General features: G+C 40.7%; 1 protein-coding gene across 3 annotated transcripts in view; it reads left to right on the plus strand.

The window, feature by feature from the left end:
* cica (capicua transcriptional repressor a) overlaps positions 1-14,921 on the plus strand; it is a 49,648-nt gene that overhangs the window by 25,887 nt on the left and 8,840 nt on the right. The window contains exons 6-15 of one of the 3 annotated variants that reach the window (XM_042012639.1): positions 5,246-5,345; positions 5,445-5,630; positions 6,314-6,440; positions 6,635-6,801; positions 8,691-8,823; positions 9,369-9,451; positions 9,593-10,448; positions 11,273-11,415; positions 14,071-14,231; positions 14,426-14,669. In XM_042012639.1, coding sequence (XP_041868573.1) covers positions 5,246-5,345; positions 5,445-5,630; positions 6,314-6,440; positions 6,635-6,801; positions 8,691-8,823; positions 9,369-9,451; positions 9,593-10,448; positions 11,273-11,415; positions 14,071-14,231; positions 14,426-14,669 — 2,200 coding nt within the window. The remainder of the gene's footprint in view (positions 1-5,245; positions 5,346-5,444; positions 5,631-6,313; positions 6,441-6,634; positions 6,802-8,690; positions 8,824-9,368; positions 9,452-9,592; positions 10,449-11,272; positions 11,416-14,070; positions 14,232-14,425; positions 14,670-14,921) is intronic. The other 2 variants (XM_042012641.1, XM_042012640.1) reach the window with 2 other exon arrangements.

Here is a 14,921-nt window from a genome sequence, read left to right on the forward strand (position 1 = left end):
CATTCTAAAGGCTGTAAAAACATAATCCATTTAATAAATAATTTTTCTTACAGATTTTGTTTTCATATTCTTTTAAAAGAACTGTATTTAAATAAATAGAAACAACAGAAGTGCCGTCAATCTTCTTGCCCTTTCAAAAGCATCATGCATATTCTTGTGCTTCATTTAAACGGTGTCAACTCATTCTGAGCAAACACCTCATACATTATGCTTCCTCTCCACAACTCTGGCTATGACTCAGTGTAAAGTAGGTAGTAACTGTAATTAGATGGTAGTTGAAGCTGTAAAACTCCAGGATTGAAAAATTGCAGTGAAATTCAGCTTTTTCCTGCAGAAATGAAAAGAAATTTAAAAAAAGAAAATTTACGTTTTTCCAGCTGCATCAGTGTCTGGCAGCAGTTCTGCAGGGTGTGCTTGTTCATTCCTTGCAGACTGTGTCTCTGCATCTGGCAGGGTTGTTGCTCTCAGAGTGACTCAGACAGGCTGTCTGGATGGTAGTTTGGTTATGCATGTTTCAGGGTCACTGGGCTCTCAGAGGCTGCAAAAGAATGCTTAAGCAATACTGTAATGTTACAGGAGGTTACACCTGCATCTCCGCGAAGTGACCAGTGGCATAAAAAACAAAGTTGATGTATTCAGCAAGCTTTAGGCTTTATTTCAGAGCTCACCCACTCTCTGTTTTTGCTGAACACAAACCGAATCTTCGCCTCTGCATGATGACATTCACACATACAAGTTGCACATCTGAATTCACCACAGCCAAACTGACACGGTATGTTTGCTCTGGTAATTGGGACTCTCGATTTAGTTTTTTTCTTGCTTCTTAAGGCTTAATTACCGCCTGCTTCACTGTGTATGTTACTGTTTTGCCCTTGCCTTTGTTTGTCTATTTATACTTTGCTTTGTCCTCTCCCTGTTTGTTTAAAATCTTCAGCAACACACCTTGTTCTTGTTCTCACAGCCAGATGCGAAGTTCATGAACTACTGTGAAATTCTGGGCCGATGTTAAACATAATATCTGTTTTTGCCGTTTATTTTCCTCTTCATGCAACTACCGCTGAGCTGTACACCCCCTGGGTTGAAACCATACTTGGTTTTATGCTTTTATTAGCTGCTTCTCACCATGAAAAATGCATTCTGGCTGGCTCCTTTCTTTTATAAAACCAAAGTTAAGGCAATTATCAACATGTAGCCTTACTTTTTGCACTGAATCATCTCATTTCTCAGTGTTTTCAGGCTCCCAAAACACTGGTTCCATGTGAATGAAACCCAAAGGAATAAAAAACTTAAGCAAATACACCTCATCTCGTCTCTGTGTGGACATGGTTTTAATTTAAATCTCACTGGCTCTGAATAGTCAAAGCCTCTGGGCAGCCCCTGGACTCTTTGTGGGACCCCCTTAGGGGCCCAGGCACCCCAGGTGGGGAACCATTGCTTTATAACCCCATGTTTGAGCACAAATACTTTCATTCAGAGGTTTCCAAAAACCTTTTAACAAAAAAAGGTAATTTGTGTAAAGAAAATATGCAGTTCCAGACTTTTTGTTAAACCCATGACTAACTTTTCAGTTCTTATAATACATCCAGAATATCCAAAACACTGAATAAATATCAGCCTCCATTATCGGTTAATGTTATCCTTTTTGCTGCCTGCAGTCAGCAAGCAGAATATCAGCCAATGTTGATATTAGATCAATAAATCTGCACATCTCTTTGCAATACCCTTTTTATTAAAGGGACAGCCAGTGTTATTGATCTCTACACATCGTTGGGTTTTACTGAGATCACCTGCTTGTCTGCTTGCATGTGTCTGCTGTGTTGTGTTGGAATCCCCAATAAAGATGTTGCACCTTGTGCAGCACACCTTGTAAACTGTATGCCAGTTGGATGATGTTTGTCTAATTTGGTGGAATTCCTGGTACCACAACGTGGCAGTGTGGCTGAAAGCTGTCTGTCTTTATTCAAAGGCACTTCCAAGAGTCAGTCTTAAAGCAACAATCTACAAGTTTGCAACTTTAAAAGCTCTGTGCTTCAGACTGATTTTGATGGCACACTGACTTAATGCACATTGCTGGAGTCATCAATGCCTTGCAGCATCCCGAGGCGAACCCCTCTGTTCCCCTGAACGCCGAAGCTGTGCAGAAGTGGCTGTTTTGCTGCTGCGCAGCTGATCGCTGGTCAATGATTGTGCTTCCATCAGGCGTGCCGTGCAGCCTTTCTGAAGTGCCATGGCACGCCACTTCTCTAAAAATACGCAGCTGCTCTTTTTTTTCTGCTTACCGCTTGAAAAGTGCGCCAATCTAGAGCAGAGCCGATTGTTCAGGCAGGAAGTTAGTCGATGAAAATCAAAGTGGATTTGGTTGATTTTAAAAATAGAAAACAATAGACAAACTTTTGTTTGCGTTTTACTTTAAAACATCAACATTATGTCATAACCGGCAGCGCTTGCACAAAGCCATCAGGTGAGAGCCAGTACCTGAAACCATGGACAGTGATACTTTTATCCTGGAGGTGGAAAATCACACCATCCTGTACGACCACATCCCTACTATAAAGAAATAAAGACCAAGCACGTTAGACCTGGTCGGACTGACCAAATTACCTTCTGCTGGTTTATTGTTCTCTTTAAATGCCATTACTCATTTGATGGCTCAGTGCCATCTGTTGCACATTTCTGGAGCTGCTGCTGCCCGGTTGCATCCCAGGTCTGAGAAACCGCACTGTACAGCTTTTTATTCGGGACGCAGCGCGACGTTGCAGCCAAGTTTCGCTTCACATGCTAGCAAACGGATATAAACACAGCAGCCGTTTTGAACCCACGCCATCAATGATTCAGTAAAGAAAGACAAGAAGACATTATCAGAGGAAGAAAGGAACTGAACAAGAGTCAAGCCTGTCTGTTACTGGCTGGAGAGCTCACGGTACAGGTAGGATGCAAGTTGGATGCTGAATTAACAGACAATAGACGGCTTGTCACTGGGAAAAGTGCAAAAGTTCTGTAGTGCGTCTTTAAAGCATCCCAGGAGGGGTAATACTGTCCACTCTTGATACATTCAGCACCATTCGGTGGCATTATCATCTGCTACTGGAGTACAGTGTGGCTTCAAAGATAATTTCCATTTTAACTGGTCTGAAATGAAGGCTTACTGAAGTTACTGAAGTTATGATTGTAGCCTGGAATGGTATACGCATTCACATCAAGAATCTTAGCTTTCCAGTGTTGTATAATATGTGGGTACTTGGAAGGAAGACTCAGTAAAAATACATATTTTTCAGGTCCCACCAGCAGGACGTCTGGTAGCAGCTGGTTAATCCCATACGTTCATCCTCATTTCCTAACCCCTAAAACGACTTCTTTTTTACTTTTTTACTTTTTTATTTTTATACTTTTATACGTCTTTATTGTCATTCATTTATATCTGATGTAACAGCAACTCAATTTAAGTTTTTTTCCCTCTATTTTCTTGTGTTTGGTTGCTCCTTCCTGGAAATACGTTATTAAATTGAAGGAATTTAATAGTTTTAAGAGCTGCTTCTGAGGAATTGATTCAGATAATAAAAATAGTTTGCATGCTTGGTGGCAGCTATGCCTGAATTAAGCTGTACCAGCTTAATAAATGAAAGAAAATAGAAGAAAAGTGAAGGAACACAAAAGGATGAACACTGTTCTTGGTGACAGTAATGTGATATCTGGGCTGTGCAGTACACTCAAAAATCATATACAAGTCTCACTGGACAGGTTTTGTTTCGGTGAATTCTACATCATTGTATCAGGAAAGCAAAAAACACTCATTCTGAAGGCAGCAGTGCTGGCTAACATAACTTTGAGCCCCAAAACACGGGAAGTAAACAGGATACACAAAGGGAGAAACTACAAAATAAACTACAAAATAAAACAAGACAGAACTCCAAATGACAAACTTGAAACTTAGACTCTAATAAAAATAAAAATAAAAAAATATCCTGACATTGCCGAGAAATTTTGAAGTTAACTATAATCTCTTGCAAAGCTTGACTTTTTTTCTAAAGCTCATTCCAAAAACAACATCCTTAAAGTTTATGTACAAGTTTTTACTGATAGTTTCAGCACAACCTGGTTCCCAAGTTTTTTTTAACTATGACCCCCAACATGCAAGATGGAGTGACATATTTACCACCAGTGATGTTTTTAATCTGATGATGAACAAAGATCTCAGATCAGATCATAGGATAGTCTTATAAGACTTAAGATAATCAGGCTTTTGCCATCCTCGGTCAGGGAGGAGAAAATCAGGACAAAATCAACCCGATAATCTTGATGCTTACCCCCCTTTAGGTCCTTCTGTTCCCTTGAAAAAAGGTTTGAAAAATCTAGCATGGACGTAAAGATTTATCCGCAGTGTGTCTGTTGGCCTTTTTCAGCCTGATAAATTCACAAAAACTAGAGCTGTTAGTCTTTAAAGACACTTCAAGAGCAAAGAATTCAGATAGCAAAGGAAGAGGACTTCAATTAAGATGAGTTAGAAGAAGGGAAACTTATTAATAAAACAAAAGCACTGCAATGACATCTAAACACATAAATCCATAGTCAAAAACACTTTAGAATATATAAAATAAAAATAAATAAACAAAATTTCTTTAAACTATAGTGTATATTTTATTATATATTTAGGTTTAATTTTTATTTTATAATTTATGTTTACTTATTTTGCTTCCTCTTTAATTTATTTTTATGTATTTACATATTTATTCTACATGTTAAGCCTGCAAATTTCCACACGTGTGTAGTAATCCCACCCGAACTGATTCACCTCGTGTTACAAACTGAAGTCAGATCTATTAAGTAAGACAGATATAAAAGTTCTCCCCCGACCTGGAAATGTGTTATTTTTAAACGCAAGAACGAAAGCTCATGTGGAAAAATGAGGAACAACCGTTACTCGTCTTCTGTGTCATTTTCACAGTCACCATACTTTTTCCTGCTGGCCAGATTGGGTCCTCTGGTGGGCTGGTTTCGGTCCCCAGGCCACAGGTTAGACACATTTGTCTTAAATTGAGAGAAATAAGCATAATTTAAAATAATTAATTAACTGTGTTTATGAGAGGACAAATGTGCCACAGTAACTACTGCACATGGCTGTAAAATCTGGGGACATTCTGGGTAAATTCCTTCCTCTTGAAAACGTCCTGAAAGTCCCTCAGACTGCTGAATCTCCCTCGATCATCCATCCCAGCTAAACTTTCACTTTCCTTTGTGTGTGATGCAGGTTTTCCCCTGGCATAGCCAACGACCCGTCGCCTTCCACCGGACCCATCAAGAGACGCACACAGTCCCTCAGCGCCCTGCCCAAGGACGGAGACAGGAAGGTCAGTCCACAGTGCAGACAGTCCGTAGACAGAACAAACACGAGGCAGCTGAATGCTCGCCACGCTGCTGTCCCCTAATGTTTACTCCCAATCTGCAAGCAGAGGGAAAAGGACCACATACGCCGTCCCATGAACGCCTTCATGATCTTCAGTAAACGCCACCGGGCCCTGGTGCACCAGCGACATCCCAACCAGGACAACCGGACAGTCAGTAAGATCCTGGGGGAGTGGTGGTACGCTCTGGGACCCAATGAGAAGCAGCAGTACCACGATCTGGCCTTTCAGGTGGGCATGGAAACCCTTTCCTCCAATCAGCCGCCTGAATCAGCTTTAACCCCTTCACACCTGTTGTCGCTAATTTACAACAGACAGTTTGTGGTCTTTTTTAAATATTATTTATTTTTATTTTATTGATTCATTTATTTAATTTTGTTCACTATAATCTATATATTTATTTGTATATAATGTATTTATTATTTATTTATATTTGTTCATTGTTATTAATTATTGAATATTATTTTTGTGTTAATTTTTTATTTATTTATTTATTTAATTTTGTTTTTTATGTTTTCTTTTTATTTTTAGTTTTTTTTTCTTAGTTTGTACTATTTTCCTTATTTTTCACAGTATTTTTTATATATTAAATTTTGATTTATATAATTGTTTTGTGTTTTACTTCATTTTATTCTAGTCTTTTTGTTTTAACTGTACTTGTTTTGTTTTCATATAATTGTTTTATATTTTATTTTATTGCAGTTTTTTTCTTTTTTTTCTTTGTTTTTACAGAATTAATTTAGTTTTTATGTCATTGTAAAGAAATTCAGGTATTAAGGTTATCACAGCTGTAACTCTTGCCCTGCCAGAGTCACTGATCCTTTTTGCAGCTTTCCTGAGCAGAGAGCCACCATGGCTGTTTTACAGAAACTCAAACCAAGCCTCTGCTCCTCTTCCTCCTCCTCCTCCTCCAGGTAAAAGAGGCCCATTTCAGAGCCCACCCAGACTGGAAGTGGTGCAACAAGGACCGCAGAAAGTCTCTATCTGAAGGCCGCGGGACTCCAAAGGAGCCTCGAGAGAGGAGCATGTCAGAGAGCATAGGTGTGTGTGATGATTGGCAACAACTTAAAAGCTGTTGCACAAAAACATAAATTAATTTAGCTTTTTTGTTTGAACTGAGATTAAGAAAAAAGAGAAGCCAAACACCCCCGTGCTTTTCAACATCAGAAAGGACTTTATTGATCTGAAGTTTTATTGATCTGCTCCACGATGAGTCTTTCTTCTTTCGTCTGCAGATGCCCTGTCGGAGCCCCAGGTGCTGGAAGGGAAGGGAGGAGGCTCAGGTTGGCTGGGGGGATTGGAGCGCCGAGGTGGGCCAGTTGGAGGGCCGCATCCCCGTCCCCGAGCGTTTTCCCAAAGCGCTGTGCACACCCTGGAAAAGAGGGAGAGAGACCTAGAGAAGGTATGAGGTTGTTAATCTGTGTCTGCAAGGCAGAAAACACACTCAGGAGATTTGAGACTGTGAAGAAAAAACCCTTCCAGAGGAAAAACTACAACCACATGATCACTTACTCATCAGTGTTAGCTCCAAACACAACAACAACAAAGTGTGAACATGCTTTGAAGATAATTTTAAGACCCTGAAGAACGTTTTCATCTCTGAGTTTTATTCAAGTTTTGGATAACTAGTTTCTTACAGCAAAATTCATTCAGGAGTAAAAGTGAAAATGCCTGCAGTGCCTGTGAGTGTGTTAGCATGTGTGTGCATTCAAAGGTGGCATTTGTGTGTCCTTTATACTGCAGAAGCAAATCAAACGGACACGCTTACAGCTTACTGCAACTCAAACAAAGAAGAAAAACCAAAACAATGAAAGTTTTGGAGTTTTAGTTGGGGGGTGGAAGCTCTCTTTTCAGAGGTTTCACTGTAAACTGTTTAGTTCGTACAATTTTGAACATGAATATTAGTTATAAATTTACCTTTAAAAAGTCTTCAGTATAGCAGGTTAAAAAATGTGATTATTAAATTGGATTTATTTGTGGAGGATGTGGATATCGATTCATAAGCTCAGAGATTGATTTTGTCCTTTTACGGTGACAACAGTGACCCAACTCTCACATGACTTATCGATGCTCGGCTACAGTTTAGCATATATACAATCATATAAAATTCATTTTAAATAAATCGAAAGCAGTTAATTAAGAACAATAATCAATAAATTGATATTATAAAAAAATACATAAACAAAAGTAAATATATGAAAAGAAATAAACTGATTAAATCAATAAGAAATAAAGAAATAAAATTAAAAAAGATCTGATTTAATTTTTGCCACATGAGATGAACAAAGGGATTAGATTTTAGATAGATAGATAGATAGATAGATAGATAGATAGATAGATAGATAGATAGATAGATAGATAGATAGATATATAGATAGATAGATAGATATATATAGAGAGAGAGAAAATCTTTTATTTTTAATGAATAAAAAATACATTTATATAATTTCTAATCATAGAATTTCTATGTTTTATATCATTTTGGCAAATTTATTTATTTTCAAAACATTATTTTAATAGTATTTATTTATTTGATTTATTTTTTATAGATTAAACTAAAGAAATGGGAACGAATTATGTGTTTCTGTGACAGGCTGCCAGTAACATAAAGCCTAAAGATTTAAACCTGTTTCTTTTCTAAGTAATCTGTTAAAAAACACCAGTTCATCTCTTTTATTAGGAGTCTTTATTCTGCTTGAATTATTGCAGTACTTTAAAAGATTTTTAAAAAGTCTGACACTTTAAATTAAAGTATGAAGATATTAGAGGGACTTTTGTTTTTTTATTCATCTTTTTACCATAATTCAGACTTGTTGGAGTAGATTTATTTTGTGCTTTACTCAAAGCTCTTACATTGGGTCCATTATTCATCCACTCCTCACTCATACTTGGTGATGGTAAGCTACATGTGTGGCTGATGGAAACATGGCAGCCAATATACCAGAGATGCCAACACTGGAGGCAAAGTGCCTTGCCCAAGGACACAACCACAGATGAGTGGGGGAGTGGGATTCGAACCACCAACCTTCCAGTCATTGGACGACCTGCTCTACCACCTGAGCCACTGCCATTAGTCAGTGGGCTTTTTAGTCAACCACAGCTTTATTTAACTTTCCATACTAATACATGCAGCACAAAGTGCTTTTCAAAATTAAAAAACAGAAGGATTAAAGATTGTGTGCAGAAACACACACACACACACACAGGTTTAGATTATATTAAGTTAGCACCAGATGCTGGGATATTTTGAAAAATGTCTACAATTTCTGTCATTTATGTCCCTCTTATCAGGAGGATGGAGCAGGTTTGCTTCGCAACCGGCCGCCGCCTCAGTCCCTGTGCCAAGGCGGAGCCAACGAGGACGTGACCAGCGATGAAGAGCGCATGGTCATCTGTGAAGAAGAGGGCGACGATGATGTTATGGGTGAGTTTGATGAGCGAGCTGCGGTTACAGAGGCTGTTTCACAATGAGTTCTAGTTTCGGTTTCCATAATGATCAGCGTTTCTCTGTAAAAGCACAGGATTGTGCCAGCCCGTTACCTAAAAACAAAAGCAGAAGTCTCATAAGACTGTGTTCCAGCACTTAACTTTACACATGATTTACGCTCTGATCAGAGTCAGAATCAGTTTTATTGCCGTTGTCAGTGAAGGTTTCACAGACTAGGAATTATTCTTGGTGCAATGGTGCAACATGGAACATAGACTAGGAAATAAATAAATAAATAAGGGCATGCAATAAAGACGGTATAACTAAACTAGTGTGTGAGTGTGGAGTGGACCACATAGTGCAAATATTGCAGTGCAAATGGCAGAGTTGGTTGGTGTCCATGAGTCCGATACTGAGTAGCTGATTGTCCATGATGACGACGATCCCGGCTGTTTGCAGGCAGCTTCTCTAAATGATGAACAGCAGAGTTGTTTGGTTGATTGTTGTAATTAAAACTGAAATCTTTTTCTCCTCAACCTCAGAGGATTCATGTCCAGAGGGCTCCATTGACCTCAAGTGTAAAGAGAGAGTTACAGACAGTGATGAAGATGAACCAGATGGACAGGTTAGAAGTGTTTCATTCCTCTAACAGGAAAGGATTTTTAAGTTTTTTTTTTTCCTTCAATCCCATAAAATATTTTACTTTTAGGTGAAAAATTTTCACAACTTTCCTGTTTTGATCTTTGTTCTTCTCTCTTACCTTCAGCATGGCTTCCAGCCGGTTTCTCCCTCCTCTCCCTTCACCCATCACTCCGACTCCACCTCAGCAAAAGGGCAGGAGGGAGGAGAAGGAGGAAGCGCTGAAGATGGGGCTGAGAGGAAGCGAAAGAGAGGCGTGGACAGAGGCGAGGAGGGGAGCGAGGGAGGGACCAAAAGAGAGGAGGGATCAGCAGCAGCAGCAGGTGGAGGGGGAGAAAGTGGGGGAGGCGAGCAGAGTGTCTCTCCTCTGTCCGAGTCCATCGTCCAGCCTCCCCTCGCTTTGGCTCACCAGAGTTTCTCCCAGGTCCACGGTGGCGTCCGCATGGCTCCCACTATGGTGACAAATGTGGTCCGCCCCGTCGCCAGCACCCCCATTCCCATCGCCAGCAAGCCGGTAGAAGGAGCCATCACCCTCAGCTCCCTCCCGCAGGACAAGAAAGCCACTCTTCTGATCGGAGGAGGTGGAGCTCAGCAGCTGCCGATCGCAGCAGGTGGTGGGTACCCATCATCATCCTCCTCTCCCGGTCCAGTCAGTGTAACCCCCATGGGCGGCAGCAGCCTGGTCACTAGCCTAGTTCTGGGAGGGTCTTTCCCCGCTGCCCAACCACTGCAGCTCATCACCCCACACACCCAAACTTACCCACCCATCCTCCAGCCCCAGCTCCACCCCACTGCTGCCACCTCCTCCCTCACTCCTCCCGCCTGCCCCAAGCCGCTAGCGCAGGTCCAGTACGTCCTGCCCGCCGAGAGCCCATCCTCCCCTCAGCTCACTCACCAGCACATCTTCTCCCTGCCCGCCAATGCCGCCCTGGCTAATGGCGTGCAGGCTGGGGCGGGAATCAGAGTCAGCCCCGGGACTAGAGGTGAGATAGAGAGTGACGATTGGCTGACCAAAAGAATCAAAACAGTTTCAACTCTCATCAGTTTAACCCTTAAAACTCCACTTAAACTGTCGTCAATGTCTTAGGAACGGTACTTTATAGCTCTGTGGGGTAAATTGTGATGGATAGCTTACCCTTTAGGTGATCTACGGAGGTTTTCCAGGCATTTATATCCCATCCAGGAGGTTTACATTCCAGCCGTGAATGTAGTGTTTATTCAGTATGTACGGTAAATCCAATGAGAGATCCAAGATAACACCATTATTTATCACATTTTCATCATAAAAACAGATCGTTATCACTACTATGTTGCTAAGAGACCTCTATTTAGACCTGGAAATTATGATGAAGCCACTTCCTGTCAAAACGTCGACCAATCAGAGAGCTTAAATTGATGGTAATGTCTAATCTAGAGAAGCCAAAGGTCAACAAGTGAGCAGGAAGTTCTATGTGCGTCTGAAAAGAAGAAAAATAAGTCTCCTCTAAGACATTTTTGACACAAAAACCAGCTGAGTTGGAGTTCATTTTGTGAGGATGGTACTAGCGTAAAAGACTTTTAAGGGGAGTTTTAAGGGTTAAACAACCTTTGTTCTTCTTGCTGTAGTTCTCTGCTGAAATAGATTTGATTGGCTTACAGAAACTGGAGATAAATGATTGACAGGAGAGACACCTGAGTCGTCGTGGCTCCGCCCACCGTTGCTACTTTTCTGTCTCCACCTCTTCTTCTAACTTCACTTATCTGTTCCTCACGTCTGCCCACATCTGCCCATCATCTCTCTTTTTTTTTTTTCCTTCTCACTCATTAGTCCAAACCCAGTCGCCAGTCTTGCAGAGCAAGATGTTGGTTTCCAGGGCAACAGTGAGAACAGGGTCTACACCTCCTCACCCTTCCATTTCCCTGGTGACTCCGCCTCTTCCTGTGCAGAATGGCCCTGTGACAGGAAACAAGGTGAGAAGATCAACACAGCCATAATTGGGCTGAACTCTTTTACACACCACTTTTCGTCATCGTCACAAATCTTTTTTTCCTACAGAAAGTGTAGCAAAATTATCCAAAATTTGGAGAAGGTAGTGGCGGGCCAGCTGACGTCCTTTTTGGAGCAGCACTATTTCTATGATCATTTTCAGGTTTTCAGAAAATTCTCAACTGAATCTGCTCTGGAGAAAGTTTCCAGTAATGTGATGATGGCTGCAGACACAGTTTTGGTTTTACTGGGTTTAACATCTGCTGTCGATACCGTTGATCACTACATACTGATAAATGGACATACATCAGAGATGGGGTTTTCTGGATCTGTCCTCCAGTGGTTTTCCTCATATATAAAAGAAAGAACTTATAATGTTGTTGTCGACAATGTAATGTCTGATGTGTTTTGTGGAGTTTTGTTCTTGGTCCTGTTTTGTTTTCGTTGTACCTTATGCCTCTTGGTCTGCTGATTTGTGGTTTAAAAATGTGTCCTATCACTTTTACACCAGTGACATTCAGTTGTAAGTTCTCTCAATGACTCAGAGTTTCACTTTTTATCTGTGCTCCTGGAATTCAGGATTACCTTTAGATAAATTCAAAACAGAAACTGATGATTCCTCCTGATAAAAAGATCCCCCTGATCAAAAACCATCTTGGTGCTCTGGTCTCGTCTGTGAAAATCAGCCTCAGGAACCTTAGGGTTGATCAAGTTTTGGCCTTGGATGGTCATTCCTGACAGCTGACCATAATTTGTTTTATCGTGTGATATCAATCTCTAAAGTTAGGAGAATGTTGTCAAAATCAGAGTTTGAAATGATCATTTATGCTTTAATCTCATCTCATATTGATTATTGTAATTCTGTTTTCACTTGTTTCAATAAGACGACTTTCAACAGACAGAACTCTGCCATCAGACTGTTGGCAGGTACGCCCAGAACAGCCCACATCACCCCTATTTTATCAACACTTTATTGGCTTCCAGTGAAATTTCGTTTGGACTTTAAAATTTTAGTTTTGACTTTCCAGGCATTACATGGTCCAGCCCCCGAGTGTATTGCAGACTTGCTATGTCCCTACTCTTCAGGGCGCACCCTTCGGTCTTCAGGCCAGAGCCTCCTGAACGTCCCATAGACCTGTTTTAAAACCCGGAGGTCTTGGCTTTTCAAGCTGTAGCCCCCAGACTCTGGAATGACTTGCCCCTGTCCCTTCGTGTGGTCAACTCCGTGGACTCTTTTAAAAAGCATTTCAAGAAAGCACACAATTCACATGCTCTCCCGCCACACATACATTTTCTCCTGCTCGAATCAGCTACTTTTCACATCCTTCAGGAACGTTTTGGGTTTCTTTTTTTAAGAGTGACTACCAACATATTCAACTATTTTTAGGATGATCATCACAAGTACTGTCTCACGAGGCAAGGTCTCTCTCCTGATGCAGAAACACCTCTTCCTGCCTTTACTCTGAGTTGCTGTTGTCCTTGCGATGCATCGGGATGCTGCAGACTGAGTGAGAAGACACTCGGCTGCTTCTAACTCTTTTAAAAATAGCTGAAATCACAGCAGAGGCGTAAAGTTAAATTTATTCTGATCCTGATTTTTATCAGATGACGCTGCAATGCTAAAATTAGGATTTCTGTTAATTTCCGAAAACTTTAGCAGTTTTCTGCACACATTTTTAAAACCGCACATCAGGGAACAGCAGTGCATAAATTTGGGTGATAACAGCATCAAAAAGTTAATATGAACACCTTAAAACAACCATTAAATACCTGAACAGCACAAGGACCAAACGACTATTAAAGCAGAGCAGCAGGATTAAAAGGCTTTGATATTAAACGCACACTGACATGTTGTCTTAATGAACCACTTTTCAAACTTGTTTGCAGAATCAGATAAATATATGAATAAGAGCTGCTTTAACAGGGATTCAGTTAACAAAAAAGTCTAAAAATATCTCCCTTTCTCTTCATTCCTGTATCTTTCTATACAGAATAAGACTGGTTACAGGCTTTATTTCTTCACATATTCAGAAGTTGTTACTTCATTGGGCTGTGGGGTGTGTTTTATATATGTCTTTTTGTTCCAAATAAGTAAAAAATATCAATACATTTTGATGCTGTAGCTACTTTAAAATCAACTAGTAGCCTTCTTAGCCTCCTGTTTAAATTAAACTGGATCATGTAGCTCTAGCTTAGTTAGCACTAAGTAACCAGGATACTCAGAGCACCTTTATATTTTATTTTCAGCTCTAATGTGAAAATCTTACCAAACTAAGTTGACATGTAGTCCCTAAATTACTGAAAACTAAAGATGATATGGTTTTCCCATATTAATCTAGTGCTAGCATATAACTAGATTTGCCCTGCTATGTAGCTCCATGCTAACATTAGATAATACATGACATTAGTAGTTGTACTTGCACAGGGACAAAATATCTTCAGCCAAATGTCAACATTTTTAAAGGATGATTAGTTAGGAAACAACTTTAAAATTTACCTCAGACTGGGATGGCCAGTGCCACCTTTGCTACCCCTCTAGCTCCGCCCCTGCATGCTGACACATACATAAATAAAAACTGATCCATTTAAATGCTGATTTGTTCGTAAATGATAAATTAAATGTGCTCTTTAACTCTCAGATCATCAAGATTGCTCCCATACCTGTGGTGCAGACGAACGTTCACCCTAGCGGCGCAGCTGCAGTACATCCTGGAAGCCCCTTTCCTGTTTCCGTGGCAACAGTGATGGCTCCCGGTGCTGCGCCCCCACAGACTGTTCTTCTGACGTCCCCACCCACCAGGTCAGAAACGTAGGCCCAACACCTGAGAGACAGCAGCAAAGACGTGAACTAACTTTAAAGATGTTGTCAGATTAAAAAAGGAACAAGAACATTTCTTAAGTTTGGATAGATACTGTTCAACGCCCACATCTGGATCATTTTTAAACAAACATCCCCAAAGATTCACAGATGCTCACAATGTTTCTCTCCTTCAGAATCAGCTATGTCCAGTCCAGCCCGGGAGTTACCACAGCAACGCCCCAACAAGGCGTGCAGCCTGCAGGTCCTGCGTATCTCCCGTCCCCTCTGGCGACTCTGGGCTTCACCGCCATCGCCCCGGCTGGACAGACCCTGGTTCAGCCAATCGTCGGCCAGCAACCACTGCTGGCTCCGGCTCCGCCCCACAGCTCCCAGTCACAGACCCCCATTGGTCAAACAGCGGCCAACTCTGGTCGTCAGGTAAGGACTTTAGTTTAACAGATAAATTAAGGTAAAGTAAAAACATTTAAATGAAGGTACAAAATGCACACTTTAAATAAATCTAAGACTGGGCAACAGCAGTTTATCTGCCAGAATATTGTGGTGTTCTTTGTTGTTGTTTTTTTTGTGGGTGAAAGGGAAATGAAATAGTTTAACTGAGTGGCATTTTACATCAACTCAAATTTATTTTTATAGCACCTTCGTACAAAAAAGCAGCACAAAGTACTTTAC

This window comes from Melanotaenia boesemani, chromosome 17 (genome assembly GCF_017639745.1).
Source record: "Melanotaenia boesemani isolate fMelBoe1 chromosome 17, fMelBoe1.pri, whole genome shotgun sequence".
Classification (NCBI taxonomy): Eukaryota; Metazoa; Chordata; class Actinopteri; order Atheriniformes; family Melanotaeniidae; genus Melanotaenia; species Melanotaenia boesemani.